The sequence below is a fragment of the Ambystoma mexicanum genome, chromosome 7p (assembly GCF_040938575.1).
Source record: "Ambystoma mexicanum isolate Mex_15411 chromosome 7p, UKY_AmexF1_1, whole genome shotgun sequence".
Lineage (NCBI taxonomy): Eukaryota > Metazoa > Chordata > Amphibia > Caudata > Ambystomatidae > Ambystoma > Ambystoma mexicanum.
The window spans coordinates 825,847,432-825,864,239 of NC_090939.1; the positions used below are offsets into that span (position 1 = coordinate 825,847,432).

Sequence of the window (16,808 nt, forward strand, 5' to 3'; positions counted from 1 at the left end):
GTGGACACTGCCGTTGTGGTCTGAGTCTCCGTGCTTTCCGAAGTGTTCCGAGTATGATTACTTGAACGTCCGTAACTGTTATGAAGGAGGCAGTCCGGAGGTAATGTTGGAACTGGGAATAATTGTGCGCGCGGCTGCTTTGTCTTGCAGTATAGATGTCGCGCGATCCGACTCGACTGAGAGCCAATCAGGATGCTGAAGAGTTCAGTGTCCTGATTGGCTGTGCTGTTTGCAATGCGGAAGAGGATGATGCCATTTTTGCCTCTGTGTTCTTGCTATACAAAGTATTCTGAGTTGAATTCCTCAAGCATCCGAAAACGTAGAGAGGAGGCAATTCAGAGGTAATATTAGAATCTGGAAATGATTGTGCGTGTGGCTGCTTTTACTTGCAGTGTAGATATTGTGCGATCCGACTCGCCTCGAAAGGGTGTTACGTGTAATCACGTGGTTCATGATCATACTGCTGCAGGTATAGAGTCAAAGGATGGTGTGGATAGCACATTGTGAGTGCAAGAAAAATTATGCATCATGATGCGCCTCTGTGTCTGTCTTGGTTTTCGGGTGTCCTAATTAGAGTGCGCCTTTGTGTCTGTCTTGGTTTTCGGGTGTCCTAATTAGAGTGCCAGGCTGGCAGAGAACCCATTCCACCAGAGCCATCGCTTTGACTACAGCGTTCCTCTCTGGTGTTGCCCTTCTGGATATCTGCAGGGCTGCTACGTGGAGGTCTATCCACAGCTTCACGAGATTCTACTATGTCAACTGGGATTCCTGGGAGGAGTCGTGTGTTGGCCCAGCAGGGCTTTGCAACCTGTTTGCATAAGGAGAGTAATTTTTCAGGGGTCTAAAGTGTATTGCTTCTGTGGAGCATTCCCACCTCCCACGTTTGTGTAAGAGTACTGCTATGTAATCGTATTCATAGAATGTTAATCCATGTAAGACCCCATGCTGGAGAAGGTACAAGTTACTTACCTGTAACTCTTGTTCTCCAGCATGGATCTTAGATGGATTCACATGCAAACCCTCCCTTCACCTCTATGGCTTTTCTTGGTTCCTGCTGCCACTTTACGTGACCTAATCTGAAGATGGCCACCACGGGGGGAGCTAGAGAAGGCCAATGTCAACTGGCGACAGCAATAGAGTATGGAGGCAACAAGCAGTTTTTAGCTTAAAGCTATACTCTTTTATATTACTGAGGATTCCCAGCCTGGCAACAGGGGAATATTCATAACATGTGAATCCATCTAAGACCCATGCTGGAAAACAAGAGTTACAGGTAAGTAACTTGTACCATCCAGCGAATTATGCATATTCGTCTGACAGTGGCATGGTTTCTTTTCAAAGATAATACTACGGCATGGTGGTACCAGAGGTTATTGGGCCTTATGACTGTGTGCTTCCTCTGCATTTCCCCATGTCAGATTGAAGATGAGGCACCTGCAACTCGATCTCAGTAGCTCATTGTCACAAGCCACAGACAAACAGTCACATCGCATTGCGATCCCTCTATCTCTTGATCAGGACCTACAGTGGTGGGCATACCAAACAAACGTGTTATAGGGTGTCCCCTTCAAGGAGCCTACGAGCGATGCTGTTCTAACCGATTCATCTCTGGTGGGAAGCCACCTTGGGGAGCCTAAAGGCCCATGGACTGTGGTCAGACCAGGAAAAGATGCCTCATAAATATATAGAAACTTCGCGCCATCTTTTATGCCGTGCAAGCTTTTCTGCCAAATGTCTGCATGAAATCTGTGACAACGATGTCTTATGTAAACAAACATTGGGGAACAAGATTGTCTTCTCTGTCATCTGGCTTTATTATTCTTTGAATAGGCTCTGACCGACAATATACTGCTCAAGGCAGTCCATCTGGCCGGGGTTCTGAACAGGCAGATCTCCTCAGCAGGCTACACCGGGCCAATCACAAGTGGGAGATCAATCCTTTGGCTATGCATCTCTTCTTCCCGGAGTGAGCTCTTCCCAAAACAGATCTGTTCGCAACTCATCAGAACAAAAAGTGTCTTCGCTACTCCTCCCGGGCGGCATAGGTGCAGACCTCTGAGGGGATGGGCTAAACATTCTCTGGATGGGGAAGTTCCTGTATGCCTTCCCGCCAATCCCACTGATCCAGAGTATTGGACAAGTTGAAGTAAACCGCAAGCTGCACACTTATAATGATGGGGCTGCAGTTGCCGGCTATGTTCTGGTACTCAGAACTAGTGAGTCTGAATGGGCTGTGCCCTATTCCTCTTCCACGGTGGTGTGACAATCTGATCCAACAACAGGGCAGAGTTCTTAATCCATGCCCTCAATTGCTCAACTTAACAGCTTGGTTCCTGAGGAATTGACTCTAGGTCATTTAGGCCTCTGCACAAAACATGAACACGGTCGCAATACCAAAGTAAATGGACCAGGTTCTGCCATTGGGCCTTTCAAAAAGAGCTGAACCGTCTCTCCAGTGGCTTGAATTACGTTCTGTCTTTCGTCTCGAATTGGGCACCTTTGTTGACTCCTGTCACACTTATTAAGCAGCTAATGAAGCCTAGAGGAATGTGGGCGAGTCCTATTCCATGGCAAATCCTGTTGTATTATGACATCTAGAGGGACTCCTGCAGCTGCAGTTTTGGGATCTAAATATGGTCTTATCGGCACTAACCCGCCAAGCCCTTTTGCCGATGCATTCCACAGAACTCCAGTTCATCTCTTGGAAGGTAGCCCTGTTGGTCACCCTTAACTCTGACAGGAGTGTGAATTCCAAGCATTCTTGGCATCAGAACCTTGCATGTTCTTTCACCAGGACAAGGTTGTGCTGCCCACACACCCAGCTTTCCTACCAAAGTTGGTCTACTGGTGGTCCTTCCGGCGTTCTTTCCAGAACCTCAGTCCTCTGCACACTCTAATCTCTGCACATTAGATGTCCGTAGAGCCCTCAAAGTTGACCTTAACTGGACCAAGCAGATCTGGACATCGGGGGCCCTGTCTCCTTGGCGGACACAATCCAGGGAGTCAAGCATCAAAGGCCATTATAGCCTGATTGCTTGTAGCTGCCATTAACTACTGCTATTCATCTCCCAAGCCAACTCCAACTAAAGGCATGCACGCACACTGTGAGTTGTCACTAATACGAGGCAGACAACTGCTTGTAGTTTTATCAGTATTTGACATTTTATTTCAAAGATAAAATGCAAATAAAACCTAACTAAGCCTACTCTACCAGGGGATTCCCTACCTAGTCTAGGATCGAAGGGAAAACCCCGTAGCATACTCAAAAGTGGCCCTCACTCTAAACAACAGAACAATCAAAACAAAGCATAAATACATGTTTACCAAATAACCAGTGTCTTGGATGCCTACTTGACCTGAGTAAATCTTACCCCCCCACCCCTCTCATGAATGTCGAAGTCCATTTCTCCCAAGAAAAAACTGTTTACATCAGTTCTTGAAAAAAGTTCCAAAGAATGGTGTTCACTCCAACAAAACAACCCCCTTTCCAAGTTACACAAAGAAAACAGCCCTAATGGTATTCCTGGAAAACCTCCTTCCAGGATAAAATGAATACAGTTCAAAACAAAAAAGTACCACTTCTGCTTTAACAGCTCTTCTTTTGTAACCTTTGCAGCATCTTGAATACAATTTGCCAGGATGCTTCTTCTAAGGGAGTTGCTCTTCCTGTGCAACACCCTCCTGCAAATTATACTGTGAAAGCAGGCTCCTTTGCCTCAGTCTACTACTGCTTCAACTACTTTCAAATGAAAATGTTCAGACAGTTACAGACGAGCACAGTTTTACTGCTTCTGCTGTAACTTAATGTTTAGAATGTATATTAGGCAACTTAGGCAAGACTCTTTGACCTCTACAGGTTGCTAAGGCACTCTTCTTTCCTAGGTTATAAGAAAGGACAGCCTCTTTGCCTCTCTTATCTGTCTTGCAGCTACCACAAAAATCTGTCTTGGCTTCTAGACCGCTTCTCTCTCTCCGCTTCAACAGTCTCAGCTTCACAGATTCTTGATTAGTTAACAAGCACCCAGCTCCCTGCCCAAGCTTTATGTACACCTTCTTGTTTCCAGTAGTTACCCCAAAGCTGTAGTGCCACTCTCCCAGCCTTGGATAACCTTGTCACCCTTGTATCAGAGGACTCTGGGTTTATAACAGCTTCAACAACTTCAAGAAAACGGTGTTCAGATTTTAATTGGGCTGGTTTCACAGACAGGCTCATATACTGCCTTGGGTAATCCTTGTTCTTCTCGTAACTTCAACAACTTCTACAACGATTAAGTGCTTGTCCTGAATCTTACAAGAGTTAGGTTTAACTTCAGAAACAAATTTAGGTATACACACTATCTTTGATGATGAACTCCAACGTACAAACTCGCGTTCCCTTTTATTCGGGAAGTGTTCTGCTTTAACAAGGATCAGGAAACATACTGTCTTATACGCAACCTTTCATTGATGTGAAATATTCTTGCAGCACTTTGGGAAAATCAGCTATTACTTCTTAAACCATTACCAACAACGGTCTCCCTCTTAATAGGAGACACGTAACCTCTCCGGTAATAATTATAATGCAACAATGAGAAAAGAAAGCTTTTCTTCTTACGCGAGCACTTTAACTGCTGTTGAATAAGGGCGCGCTACAATTCCCATGACTGCGAACAACTTCACTTGTTTTAACTTGTATGCAAGTGTGAATTCAGCTTGTTACTGTTACCGGCAACGAGTTTGTGCTTTGGAATACAGAGCTTCACTCACCGGCTCCAAAATCACAGAAGGTGCTGGCTGCTTTCACTTCCTGACTTTCCTTCTTCTGCTACTACTGGTACAGGCTCCCTTGGGGCACACACCCCTCTGCAGCACGGGTGTCTCAGATCCAACCTCGATAATGGAGTCTTTTCTCCAGCTTGCTGCTGCACATGGGCCTCGGGGGGCGGGGGGGATGCACAACTTCAGCTCTGCATTCACAGCAATTCGGCATGCCTGAAAAATCTGCCTGCTTGTCCCAGTCTCTTCCAATGCAGCCACAGCCAAATAGGGTTTGTGGGCACAGGACCAACTCAGAGCCTGTAAGTGAAATCTGCTCTTCCTTTGCTCCAGCGTCCCTACTCTGGTCATACTTCCTAGTAAACTGCCAGCTTTGTGCTCTGCTGCTTCGGCTACTGCTGCCAACCTTCCAGCTCCTGCTCCAGCTTTTTTCTACTGCTCCTTCCTTCTGCGGTCTTTAATGCCCCTCCGGTGGGTTAATTGGCTTCAGATGCGGCTCTTAGTATTAATTGCCTGACTGTGCCAAAGGCTGTTATGCTTGCCTGCCAGTTCTTTACCTCTAGATGCTTCTTTAGCCCTCTTCTTCATCACAGTCCCTGAGTCCATTTTAAAGCAATTCCGTTTTCCTACTCCCTTACTATTTCTAACAATATGTTTACTTCCCCTGATGTTGTTAGAAGAGGGATTATAGGTCTAAACCTTTTTAGAGAAAGATGGGACAGGAAAGGCTACATTTCCGTCATTCTTTTTGGCATACCTTTTGCATTGGGGAGGATATATGATTTTAGGTGTACAAAAGACCTGTTGTTTAGATATGGCACTTTGTTGTATTATGTCATGGAGTTTACTCTTTCATCCTTAGTAGGAGGCTGGGATATATCAAAATGACAACAAGCCAATTCCTCCTTTAAACCTGTGGAAAGAGTATCCCTCTCCAAGGAGACATACTGTGTCTCACCCTGCAAAATAACCCCACCCAGGTGATCCTCCTGCAGTACACCACCCCTAGGATTGGGATCAGTAAACATCTGCCCTCTCTTGGCCACCTGGGAGGAGACTTTAGGCAGGGTTTTAGTGGAGGATCTGCAGGATTCTCCATAACACGCAGTGAGGGCAAAAGCCATTGCTGCAGCATTTCAGACTCATGTCCCTTGGGACATTATCAGCAAGGCCGCCACTTGGTCCACACCGTCAGCCTTTTGCAAACATTATTTTTGTTATGCTATGAAATTTCCCATCAGTATGGCATAAAGGGGACGGGACGTAGGAGTAAAAGTTACTCACCATAGTAACTACTGTGCTCCTAGATCATAGTCCCCTTTCCTCCATGTCTCTCACCATGAAATCGTTTAGGCTGTAACCAAAGAGCGGTTAAAGGACTGGTGAGCAAGGTATAGGGGCGGAGTCAGCATGGGCAGGCACGCCCTGCATGCATTCATTTAAAGGGGAATTTTTTATGCGATGCAAAAAAGCTCCAGGCCTATCCCTGTGGGACTAGGTGTCCCATCAGTATGAAGGAAAGTGGACTGTTGACTAAGAGTACAATAGTTACTATGGTGAGTAACTGTTTCTTAAATAGGTAAAGTATTGTTCATGATGCTGTGCCCTTGCTTGATGTGTGTGAATGGATGGGGCTGGTAGAGGGTGTTGCAGAGTAGGGCTGGTTCACCAGACAAACAGGAGGCATGCATAGCTTTTGCCCTTTGCCGGCTGTTTTAAGTAGTGTTCTGCATCTTGTGATCCTGGAGGCAGCCATTGGGCAGTGGGGAGGGCAGGTGTAAGGGGGTGCCAAGGGATAGGCAGTGGGAGGGTGTGGGAAAAAAGGAATAGAAAGCACTGATTACGCTTCTAAATGTAAATTAAAACCAAACTAACACAAAAAGAAGAGGCAACAGGGTAAGGGAGCTTGAGATGTTGTTTAACCTGTGATATGCACTTATTGAATTTACAAACGCCTGAGTGAAAATATCTTTTTCAAAGCGAGCACACCATTTTTTTGAAGAAGTTGATAGACCACTATGACCTTTGGTCATCACCTTAAAGTGTCATGAATGTACTGAGATTATTGAAGCAATCGGGAACCTGTCAGACAGACTGTCGGGATCACAAATGATCAGCATATTTAATTAGTTCTTAGTTGAATATTATACTTTTTTTATGCTGTTCCCACTTTACTCACTGCAGCTTCTGGATCCCAAGAATTGCCTCCTATTACTAGCAAGTATCTCAGAACTTGAGCTGCAGTTACCGTTTTGTACCGGGAGGTGGTACAGTGTGTGGGCAAACCATTGGGAGCCAAAACCCAGTTAGCAGCTTATCAATCTGGAATGGTGATGTCTCTGCGCCTCCACAACTGAAACTCGGTCATCACCTCTCAAGTGGTGCTGGGCCAGAAGCTAGCTGCTTCTGCAGGTCCAGCTGGGTTATTGGTGAGAGGTTACCGTTGTCTTTTTTGCCATTGGTTTAATTGATAGCCCTTTAACAATCCCCCTCGGCTCACTGTTACAGTTTGCGATTTGGAAAGCTTTACGATTGGGCTACTCATTGGCTTCATCTTTTCTAGTTTTTCGTGGAATGGCTAATTGTGGCTATTGGAATATCGGCTCATTATTTTTCTCCACATATATGCTCTGTTCTGTTGATTTGGCTGGTGACATCTGTACGCTACTCATATATTGATGGGCTTCTACACTGCCTTCAAGGTACTGTCACGGTTTATTACTGAGTTTTTTTACTCATGAGATTTTGATGATTTGGCCCATATTGAGAATATCCAAGAAGTCGTTAAGAGTTCTTGTGCATAAACATTTAACTGCTTCAGATGAAGGAGAAGGGGGAGAGCTTATGGAGGGTGGTCAGAGTGAGGGGATTAAAGAGTGAGCAGGAGTCCCAATGGGAAGTATCTCAGTCTTGCTGTCATTGATGCAGAGATAATTGGAGGCACACTAGGACTAGATGGCAGATAGGCATTCAGGAATGATGGGGAAAGTAAGGAGAGGATCAGAGGCGAGTTTAAAGAAGAGTTGTGTGTCATCTGCTTAACACTGGAAGTTAGAGGAGAATGTGGAAATTAGGTGTGCGAGCAGAGCAAGATAGATGTTAAAGAGCCTGGGTGAAAGGTTGGAGCCCTGGGGCATGCCGCAGGTGGAGATACACCTGGGCGAGGAGAAGAAGCCCAGAATAACTGGGGAAGGACAGTTATTGAGGAAGGAGGTCAGCCAGTCCAGTACCTGCTCAAAATACGTGGGGTATTATGCAGATTTTTTGAGGATGGAGGGGTTGACTGTGTCAAATGCAGAGGAGAGATCAAGTAGAATGAGAACAGCTGGAGAGTGAGAATAAAGAGAAGAGCAGTTTACGTGCCTCTGGATGCTGCAAATCCAAATTGATGTTTGTGTAGGCAACCAACGAGTTCAGTGTGTTGGGTCAGTTGAGGGAAGACCAGCTTCTCCAAGAGTGTCCCAAGGAAGAGGGTGATAGAGATGGGACGGTAGTTAGCTGGACAAAACAGGTCTGCAGAAGGTTTTTTCAGAAGGAGGCGCACAAGAGAGTGCTTGAGGGAAAAGGGGAAAGATTCAGTGGAAAAAGAATGGTGGCAGAAATCCGCAAGTGCAGGGGCCATAGTGCAAATATTGTCCTTAATGGTTCTGGAGGAACAGGGGGAGGCCTGTTTGGGGGAGACCTTCATGGAGCGGACAACTCTGGTGACCTCATCAGGTGAGATAGGATAGAAGTAGATAATGGCAGAGGGGGATGGGAGGCCATTGGAGACAGGGGGAAGGAGAGGGAGAAAGGGAAGCAAGGGTGCTCAGGATGTCCTGAGTTTTTGCAGTGAAGTGTGTGGCCAGTGCTTTGCAAAGGGCTTGGGAGGGAAGAGGTGTGTTGGAGACTGCGGAAGGGTTGGCTAGTTTTTTGCAGATTTTAAAGAGTTCAGCCGTGTTTTTCGATGCACCAGAGATGCAAACCTGGATGTGGGCCCTTTTCTTGGAGCGTATGGAGAGTCGGTATTGCTTTTGGAACAGACGACAGGCCAGTTTGTCTTCTCAATCTATCTCTTCCTTCTCACCCTCTGCCCTCTACATCTGGGGAACAGGTTGTGAATGGGACAGTTTCCTTAGCTCAGTCTGTAATCTGTATTACAACTCGGCATGTTCTAGGCTATCCCATTGGACAATCTTATCTGCAGGATATATGAGATGGTATAGTTCAGAGAATATCCCGAGCAGCAGCTCTCCTACACACCACCATTACAATGCACTAAAGTTTACACTCTCCCTTGGCATCAATATTTCTACTTTTTGCATGGTGTGGCCCTCTTTGTACACACCACTCCTCATAGGCTCCATGACTGCTTGCCAGCACCCTTCATCCTCCATCCTCTTTGACCTCTCATTTCCTTTTTGCATGCTAGTCAGTGGTGCTGTGTTTCTCTGGGAATAAGATCAAAACAAGCACACCTTCTTTAAATAAGCCTTCCTCTGTGTATTTCTAAACATTTTACTAAACTTAAAGAATTTACAAAAGGACTCTGACCACAAAAATGGCGAGTCAGTCTGAGGCATGCTTGGAAACCTTTTTGACTATCACAGATACGGCCCCTACAAGGTCTTCACCTCTGAGTTCTGAGCATTGCTCATGTGCTTTGGAGATGTAGTCATTCAATGAGATGTATCTTACGATCACTAAAGTCTCTTTGGTGCTGAAGGTTGAGTGATCTCATTTAGGTACCACATGTCAGTAGATCTCAAATCTGTCTCCAGCTGGCCCACTAAAGTTTTTGAATCCATGGACTACTCAGTATTGCTAGCCTTCTTAGTATCCCCTAGTCTTCCTAGATTCCTACCTCATTCGCCTCTTGGACCCAAGTCTCTGTGCCCACTCTTACTCCTCCCTGATGGCGTGCTTGGACAGATTTTGAGAGGTTTCAGCACAACATTCATTCACCATTCCTCTTATTTTAAGACTCTATTTAAGGAGGTTCCTCCTCAAACCATGCCTCCCCCTCCTTTTCTTTGTCATCATCTTACCCCATCGCTGCTTCATCCCGCTCATTATTCATTCTGAGCTAGCATTGGAGAAAATGGTTCAGATTCAAGTACTTGTGGAGTGTTTTGATCGGGTGGGTTTCTCGCTGAACATGGCAGAGGTCCGCCACTGTACGTATGACCCTCCCGGATTTAAAGGTGAGGCTCCTCAGCCATTTTGATATTGCTGCAGAAACTCGAGACTTGTATATTAGGAAATTGGTGGTGCCGTACTTTCACATAATTGCATGGGGCGATAACAGATATTTTGGTTTTGCCTGTTCTGGTGGAAACACCAGCAGAGGCTGATGGCCTGTCTGGTTTTGAGGGTTTTGGCCAATGCAGCTAAAGTCTGTCTGAAGCCTAATTCTCCTAAGCCTATGAAGAGACAATTGTAGCTTAGATTCTGTTAGCTCCCCTCTGACACAATTTGCTTTTACTCCCATCCATTACCTTTTGCTACAGCCTCCTTTTCTGTAAGGCTACCTCCAGTTTCTCTTAGCGTCTACATCCTCTTGCATTCTGCAGCATCTCCCGGTGAAGAGGAGAAACTCCTGAATGAGTTGGGTAAGAAGCTCTATGCAAAGTCAGCCCTTCACATTCAACAGGCCAATGCTGATATTGTGGTGGCAGTGAAGCAGCGTCTTTGGAGTTGTGTAGGTTTTAGGTTGACCTGCCTCCAGATTGCCACATATATTTCTGCTCATGCTTAGCGGACGCAAGCTTGATCACACAGGAACTCTTGGAGGCTTCAGTGCAACATATAGACACTGCTACTAGAGGCATGTGCTTAGATCATCATTCTGCATGTGGGCAACATTTTCCTCAGGAGATTCAGATAAACTGTTGGACTTAACTTTGAGGGCACTAAGCATTTAAATTGTACTGCTGATTAGAAGCCCAAAAATAAAGGATTATACCATCACAGATGAATTCCTAGCACTGCTTACTAAAGTGATGCAAAAACCCTTCCACACGACCTCAGGAAATAAGTAGGGCTTTAGGTTCAACATTTTTGTGTTTTAGATGCTTCCTTGAGTGGAGACCAAGGCAGACTGACAGCTACCCTGGGGGTCAATATGACCATTCCAGCATGCATTCATGCCTTTCTAACTCCATGAGATTGGTTGTGTGCAGTGGACCTGAAAGACACGTATCTGCATATTACTATTTGGCCTCCACATGCCACACCAGAAATGTCATGGCCTTTCCCTGCTGGGCTTATAATAATGCAGAGATCTTCCCTTCTGCCTCACTGTGGCTTTGAGGGGGTTCACTAAATGTATGCCAGTGTGGTTGGTACTCAACTTCAGATGAAAGGCATCCAAGTTCACCAGTACCTGGACAATTGGTTCCATAGGGAACCTTCCACTGAAGGGGCTCCTGCATTGTTCATGTACTTTTACCCCTGCACTTCAGGCTGCGCCTTTCAGTCAACAACAAAAAGTTGTCCCACATGAAATCTGTCCAGTTCATAGGGTTCATTTGGTATTCAGCCAAAGCTGTGACCTTTTCACAATTGACCTCGGGAGAATTGACCTAATTTAGAAGATCAATTAGGACATATATGCGGGGGAGCCCCCCCTCCCAAGCCCCCACCCAAGCCAAAACCCCTTGCAACCTCCCACCCAAACCCCTTATATTATTTATAATCCAAAACCAACACAATACATGTATAAAAACTAAAATAATATAAAGGTCAATTGTGCAGAAGGTCAATTAGGACCACTATAATTAGGTCAATTGTGCAAAAGGTCAATTGTAAAAGGTCAATGTGGGTAATACCGACTGATTGGGAGACCTCAGGCAAGGCTTTTCTTTTTCTTGGCCAGGAACTAAGGAACGAAGTGCCACAGCATGGTTGTTCCAGAGGCTACTCATGCTTCTGGCATCCTGTGTTCTGGTGGTTCAGGATTAGGAATTAAAAGGGTTCGCTCCCCCCATCCACCCCCCAACAAGCTTGTGGGAACTGTTGAGAGATTCACTGAGTCAGGATTTCGACCCCAGCTTCCCTATATAAAGATCTGGTTGGTGGTCCAGGGAGGACAACACTTTGGTTGGTGTGCCGTTTTCAGATCAAACTCAGATTGTGATTACAACAGATTCTTCTCTTCTCGGTTATGGTGGGCTTTTAAGCTCTAAAGGCCTTGCATCCTTCATTGCAGGGAAGTTGGTGTTGATTCATATGGGCAAGCCTACTTGTAAGTTCTACAATAGCATGGAAGGGAAAGCTAATTCTCCTCCGCTTTGCAGGTTAACAGTGGATGATTGGGGATTATCTCTCCAGCATTGGGTCTTTTTCAAAATGATTAATTTACCTGGTCTCAACAACATAGTAGAAGACCGGCTCAACAGACTGTTGTAGGCCAGCAATGAATGGTAATTTAATCAATCTGTTCTGGCACATATGTCCATCAATGGGATATTCCTGAAGTGGACCTGTTTGCATCAAAGCCCAATGTCAGATGCAAGACATTTGCCTCTTGTGGGAGCCTGGGCTTAGGATCCCTCATGGATGCTCTCAGCATTCCGTGGTCTTGCAGTGCAATGTATGCGTTCCCTCGATCTTGCCCATTCCCAATGTTGCCAAGTGCAGTTCTTCTCCTAATGCCTCTCCAATTCCATTCACTCCCCACTGGTCTAAGACCTAAAGATGCTCTCATTAGAATGCTGATTTATTTCTCGCAGTCTTTCATCAGCTTCTGACTTCACTCCTCCCCTCAATCATTTAGCCTGGTGAGCTGGATTCTACGATGTGAACCCTAGGTCACATGGGTTGCTCAAATTCTAATTTAAAGATTATTCACGCAGCTAGAAATTCTTCCACTTGTTACCAGTACAAGAACAAATTAAGGTTCTCCCACTTGTCACTGGAGCAGGGCTCTAATCCCTTCGGATGTTCATTGCTTCAGGTTTTGTTTTTTGTTTTGCATTTGGCTGAGTCAGTCGGTCAAGTGGATTCTTGTCTGCTTTTATGTCACGGACATCAGCGTGTACAATAACTCTGCTGAATTGTCTTTCTACACCTAATCCAGTGGTTAGGCACAATTTCAAGGGACTGGCTCGTCTTTTCCCACTGGTTAAGGCACTTCATGCGGTGTGCAACCTCAGGCACATCAGGTTAGTTACTTGGAAAGTGGCTTTCTTGATGACAGTGGGCCTCATTATAATGTTGGCGGCCACGGTATGAACGGTGCCGTTAAGCCACCGGCACTGTTCATACCGTGCCACCGAATTACGAGTTCTCCTCGCGGGTGCCTGACAGCCCACCACGTCTGACCTGGCGGGCTGTGCGGCACCCGCGATCATTACTCGTAATTGCACCGGCACAGTTGTCAACAGTGCCGGTGCAACCATGCTCCCCACCCCCATTCTGCCCTATAGGGCAGACTGGGGATCGGGAGCCCGGCAATATTGCCACCCGTGAATGGGCAATTACAAGGCACATTAAACTCGTAATGGGCCGGTTATTGCCCAATCGTGGGTGGAGGTGCCGGTAGCGAGTTTGGCGGTAGCCATGCCTGTAAAACAGGCACAGCTAACGCCAAACTCGTAATGAGGCCCAGTGACTTCAGCAAAAGGCATGTCGGTGAGATCCAAACTGTTTTGATTTCACATTTGGTTGAGTCGGTCGTTCAAGTCAATCCTTGTCCGCTGTTGCGTCACAGCACCATTTCGAAGGGCTAAAAAAGGCTTGTCGGTGTAAGGCTTCAGAGTCTTACACTACTTTTCATGCTCCACACCCACCCCAAACGTCTCCCCAAGTGCGTTTACTCTTCGTATCAATCAGATTTCCTTACTAGTCTTCCCAGATGCTCAATCAGTCTGCTCAAATATTGCACTCTCTGTGTTCAGAAGGGCTCAGGCTTTATCCTGATCCTGCCAGATCCAAGCATTTTAGAAGGAACAACCTATTGGTGAGTTTTGGTGTCTTACACAACTAAATAGGAAGTAGTGTATTGCACAGGGAATTATCACAGGTATTTCAGAATGTACTCCCTCCAAGGCAAATCTCCTCTGAGGGGCATTCATGCTCATGCAGTTAGCTAAGGCAGTGGCAGTCCCTTTCCAACAAAGAGTTCCTTGGGATGTTCTCGCCATGGCAGCCACATGGTCATTGATTTGCTTTTTATAAGAATTATTGTATGAACACTAGTGATTGGTCAGCCATTAGGTTTGTGGAAGCTATTCTACAGAACCTTTTTGTTTAAGTGGGTTTCTTCCTCCCTTGCAGACTGGTGTTTGCTAATCTCCCGGAAGTATGGCGAAAAAGGGGACAGGACTTAGGCGTAAATAAGTTACTCACCATAGTGGCTACTGTCATTCGTATAATTAATTATACTTGTTCATTTATAACGTGCTTAATACCAGCGAGTGGTTTCTAAGGGCGGGATCTGGATTCGAACTTGTTGCGCTGCGTTGTCTTGCTTTCAAGCCAAACGAGTTGCCCCTGAGCTATCCTTCTTCCCCCTGTATTCCTTGTCCACAGTGCCCTTTCCTCTATACGCTCACCCTGCTGTACCCTAATAAGATGTAGCTAGCTGTCCCATTTAGAGTCCGTGCATGCCGTGCCATGACACCTGCACATGCGCGGGCTCCTTCCACTCATTTAAATTTGGAGGACATTTTACTTGCCAAATTTGTGTCCTGCCTCAGAGTGAAGCCTATAGGTATAAGAGAAAGGAAACTGTGATGTATAAGTACAGTAGTCACTATGATGCGGAACCTTTTATGTCATATTTTTTTTATTAGAATAGCCTTGTAGACGCCACCCTCGAGCGAGTCATTTCAGGCGGTATGTTTTCTCATACTTTATTAAATGTCCTTGCTGTGCTAGGATCTTACTCCAACTTCAGGGCCCATAACGCCAAGTACAGCCCTTGGTCTGGGTCTATAAAACTTACTTGCATGTGGATTTCATTATAGACCTAGGCAAAGTAGACCTAGCAGACAAAATGACTTGGAATTAATGACTCTAATGCCATTAGAGCTTAGCCATATTTCCTTGACCAATGCCCAGAAAAGGAAGTTTGGAATGCAGACTTTGCATGTGTTTAGAGCCTGCATTCAACAGTAATTGGGTAGAAAGTGCCAAGCTGTGAGAAGCATAGAATGCAGGCTGGCTTCTACTGACATTTAAGTTTAGATTCCACACTTTCTGGTTGTCCTAAGAGAGGAAAACATGCTACATGCTTGGTCATAGATCTCACTCCAAATGTTCTGACTTGAATAGCAGCATAGAAGCAAATATTTTCACGGGCAGAGAATAGCAGGAACAGTTAAATTCCTCAAACAAACGCGAATGAAACAAAAATTATGTACATTTTATTTTGTCTTTTCCATATTCATTAAATTAACATTAGAAGTTACTTCAGTCTTCTCTTCGTTTCCCAAGCAACAAAACACTTCCCTTTTTAGTTGCACAATTGCATGTTCTAACAACATTATAGACCTCAAGTGGTGGGTTGATTGCTTAGGGTAATGACCATTTCCTAACTTCTAGTGCTCAACGTCACTTTGGGTAATATCTTTGGAGAAGTTCATTATCACACAATAATGCCCCGTATGTCTATAAAGCTTAAGAAAAAAACGGAACGTTTTTCCTGTTTGAGCTTTTCTCACAGCTGCATAGGATTACAAATAACCCCTGGTTTCCAAGCGTATCAATTTGTTATTCCCATAGATTGGATTGGCCTTTAAAAGTTAATGATGGGTGCTCTCTTCGATCTGGCTTTAGATCCTCTTTGGTGATTTATTTGAAATCGCTAATGTCTTCAAACCAGTTTGCTTTATTTGAATTTGATTTCTGTTCCTCTGATGGCACCGTTTTAGCGAAGATACAGAAAATAAGTTTTATGTGAGCTTTACGTATGCTAATAAATTGTACGTGAACAAACTGTTGTGAAAGTTCCTTATGTACTACGGTTTTCATTTTTTAAAGTCCTACACAAAGGTCATAACCCGATGTGGAATTCGAGCGAGGATTGTGTTTCTCGTGCCAATAGCCAGACTGTTTTGATAATGTTTTCCTCATTTGTTAGTGAGAATAATTATAGGGTAGATGTGATTTTTGTTGGGATATGTAATACAGAACTTGCCGCATCTTGCAGGCTATTATTTTTCTCAGGTCTTCGCTTAAACCATTGGATACATTGCTGTCCTGTGCCCGCTGTGTTGTACAGTTGCAGTTGTTTACTAGATCACCTACAGGAAAGGAAAGCTTTCCTGCATTTATATTCTTTGTTTTTGTGATTATCGTTCTTTGGCTTTCTTTGTGACTCTGCTGTGCCTAAAGGCCATGTGGTTTTACTATGTCTCACATGTTTGTTTTGCATTCCAATACAAGCTTACTTCACAGTGAACATGTTTTCTGCATCTTTACTTGCCATGTCCTTTTGTTTGTGTCCTAGGAGAGGGAAGAACTTTTTTTTCGTGCTCTTTGTCTTTGCCATACAGTCCAAGTGAAGGAAGATGATACTGTGGATGGGCTGAAGAAGAGGACGACACAACAGTATATTTCTTCCTCTCCTGATGAAGTTGCTTTGGTGGAAGGCATACAGAGGTACAATGTAGTGCTACACTACTAGTTATGTTATGTTACTTGGCATTTGTATAGCGCCTTTTACCAGGTATGATTCCAAAGCGGTGAAAGTTGAACGCACTTGGGGACCGTAGTCCAGGTCAGTGGAGGGAGTAGTGAAGTAAATGGTGCTTGGGTGCACTCAGTATGTGTGCAGCTAGGATGGTTTAAGTGGTGTGTATCTGCATTCTAGTTTCAGGCGTGGTGCAATGGTTGTGTGAGAACAGTAGAATGTGTGCAGCAGGCCCAATTGGACTTGGGTAGCTGCATTCTGGCGGCGGTGGAGTTTGTGATAGGATTATGTGTGCAGATAGGCTGATTTTCGTGGGGTATGGCTGCGTTCTAAATACTGTTGGGGTGATCCTGGAAGTGTATAAGTAGGTGTGTAGCTAGGCCGAATTAATCGAGATGTATAGCTCCGTTCTATTGTTTTTTGGTGCAGAGGAGAG

At 45.0% G+C, this 16,808-nt stretch overlaps 1 protein-coding gene across 7 annotated transcripts in view; it reads left to right on the plus strand.

The window, feature by feature from the left end:
• ATP11A (ATPase phospholipid transporting 11A) overlaps positions 1–16,808 on the plus strand; it is a 2,308,865-nt gene that overhangs the window by 1,358,002 nt on the left and 934,055 nt on the right. For all 7 annotated transcript variants that reach the window (XM_069636989.1, XM_069636990.1, XM_069636983.1 and 4 more), the window contains exon 14: positions 16,190–16,341. In XM_069636989.1, the coding sequence (XP_069493090.1) occupies positions 16,190–16,341 (152 nt within the window). The remainder of the gene's footprint in view (positions 1–16,189; positions 16,342–16,808) is intronic.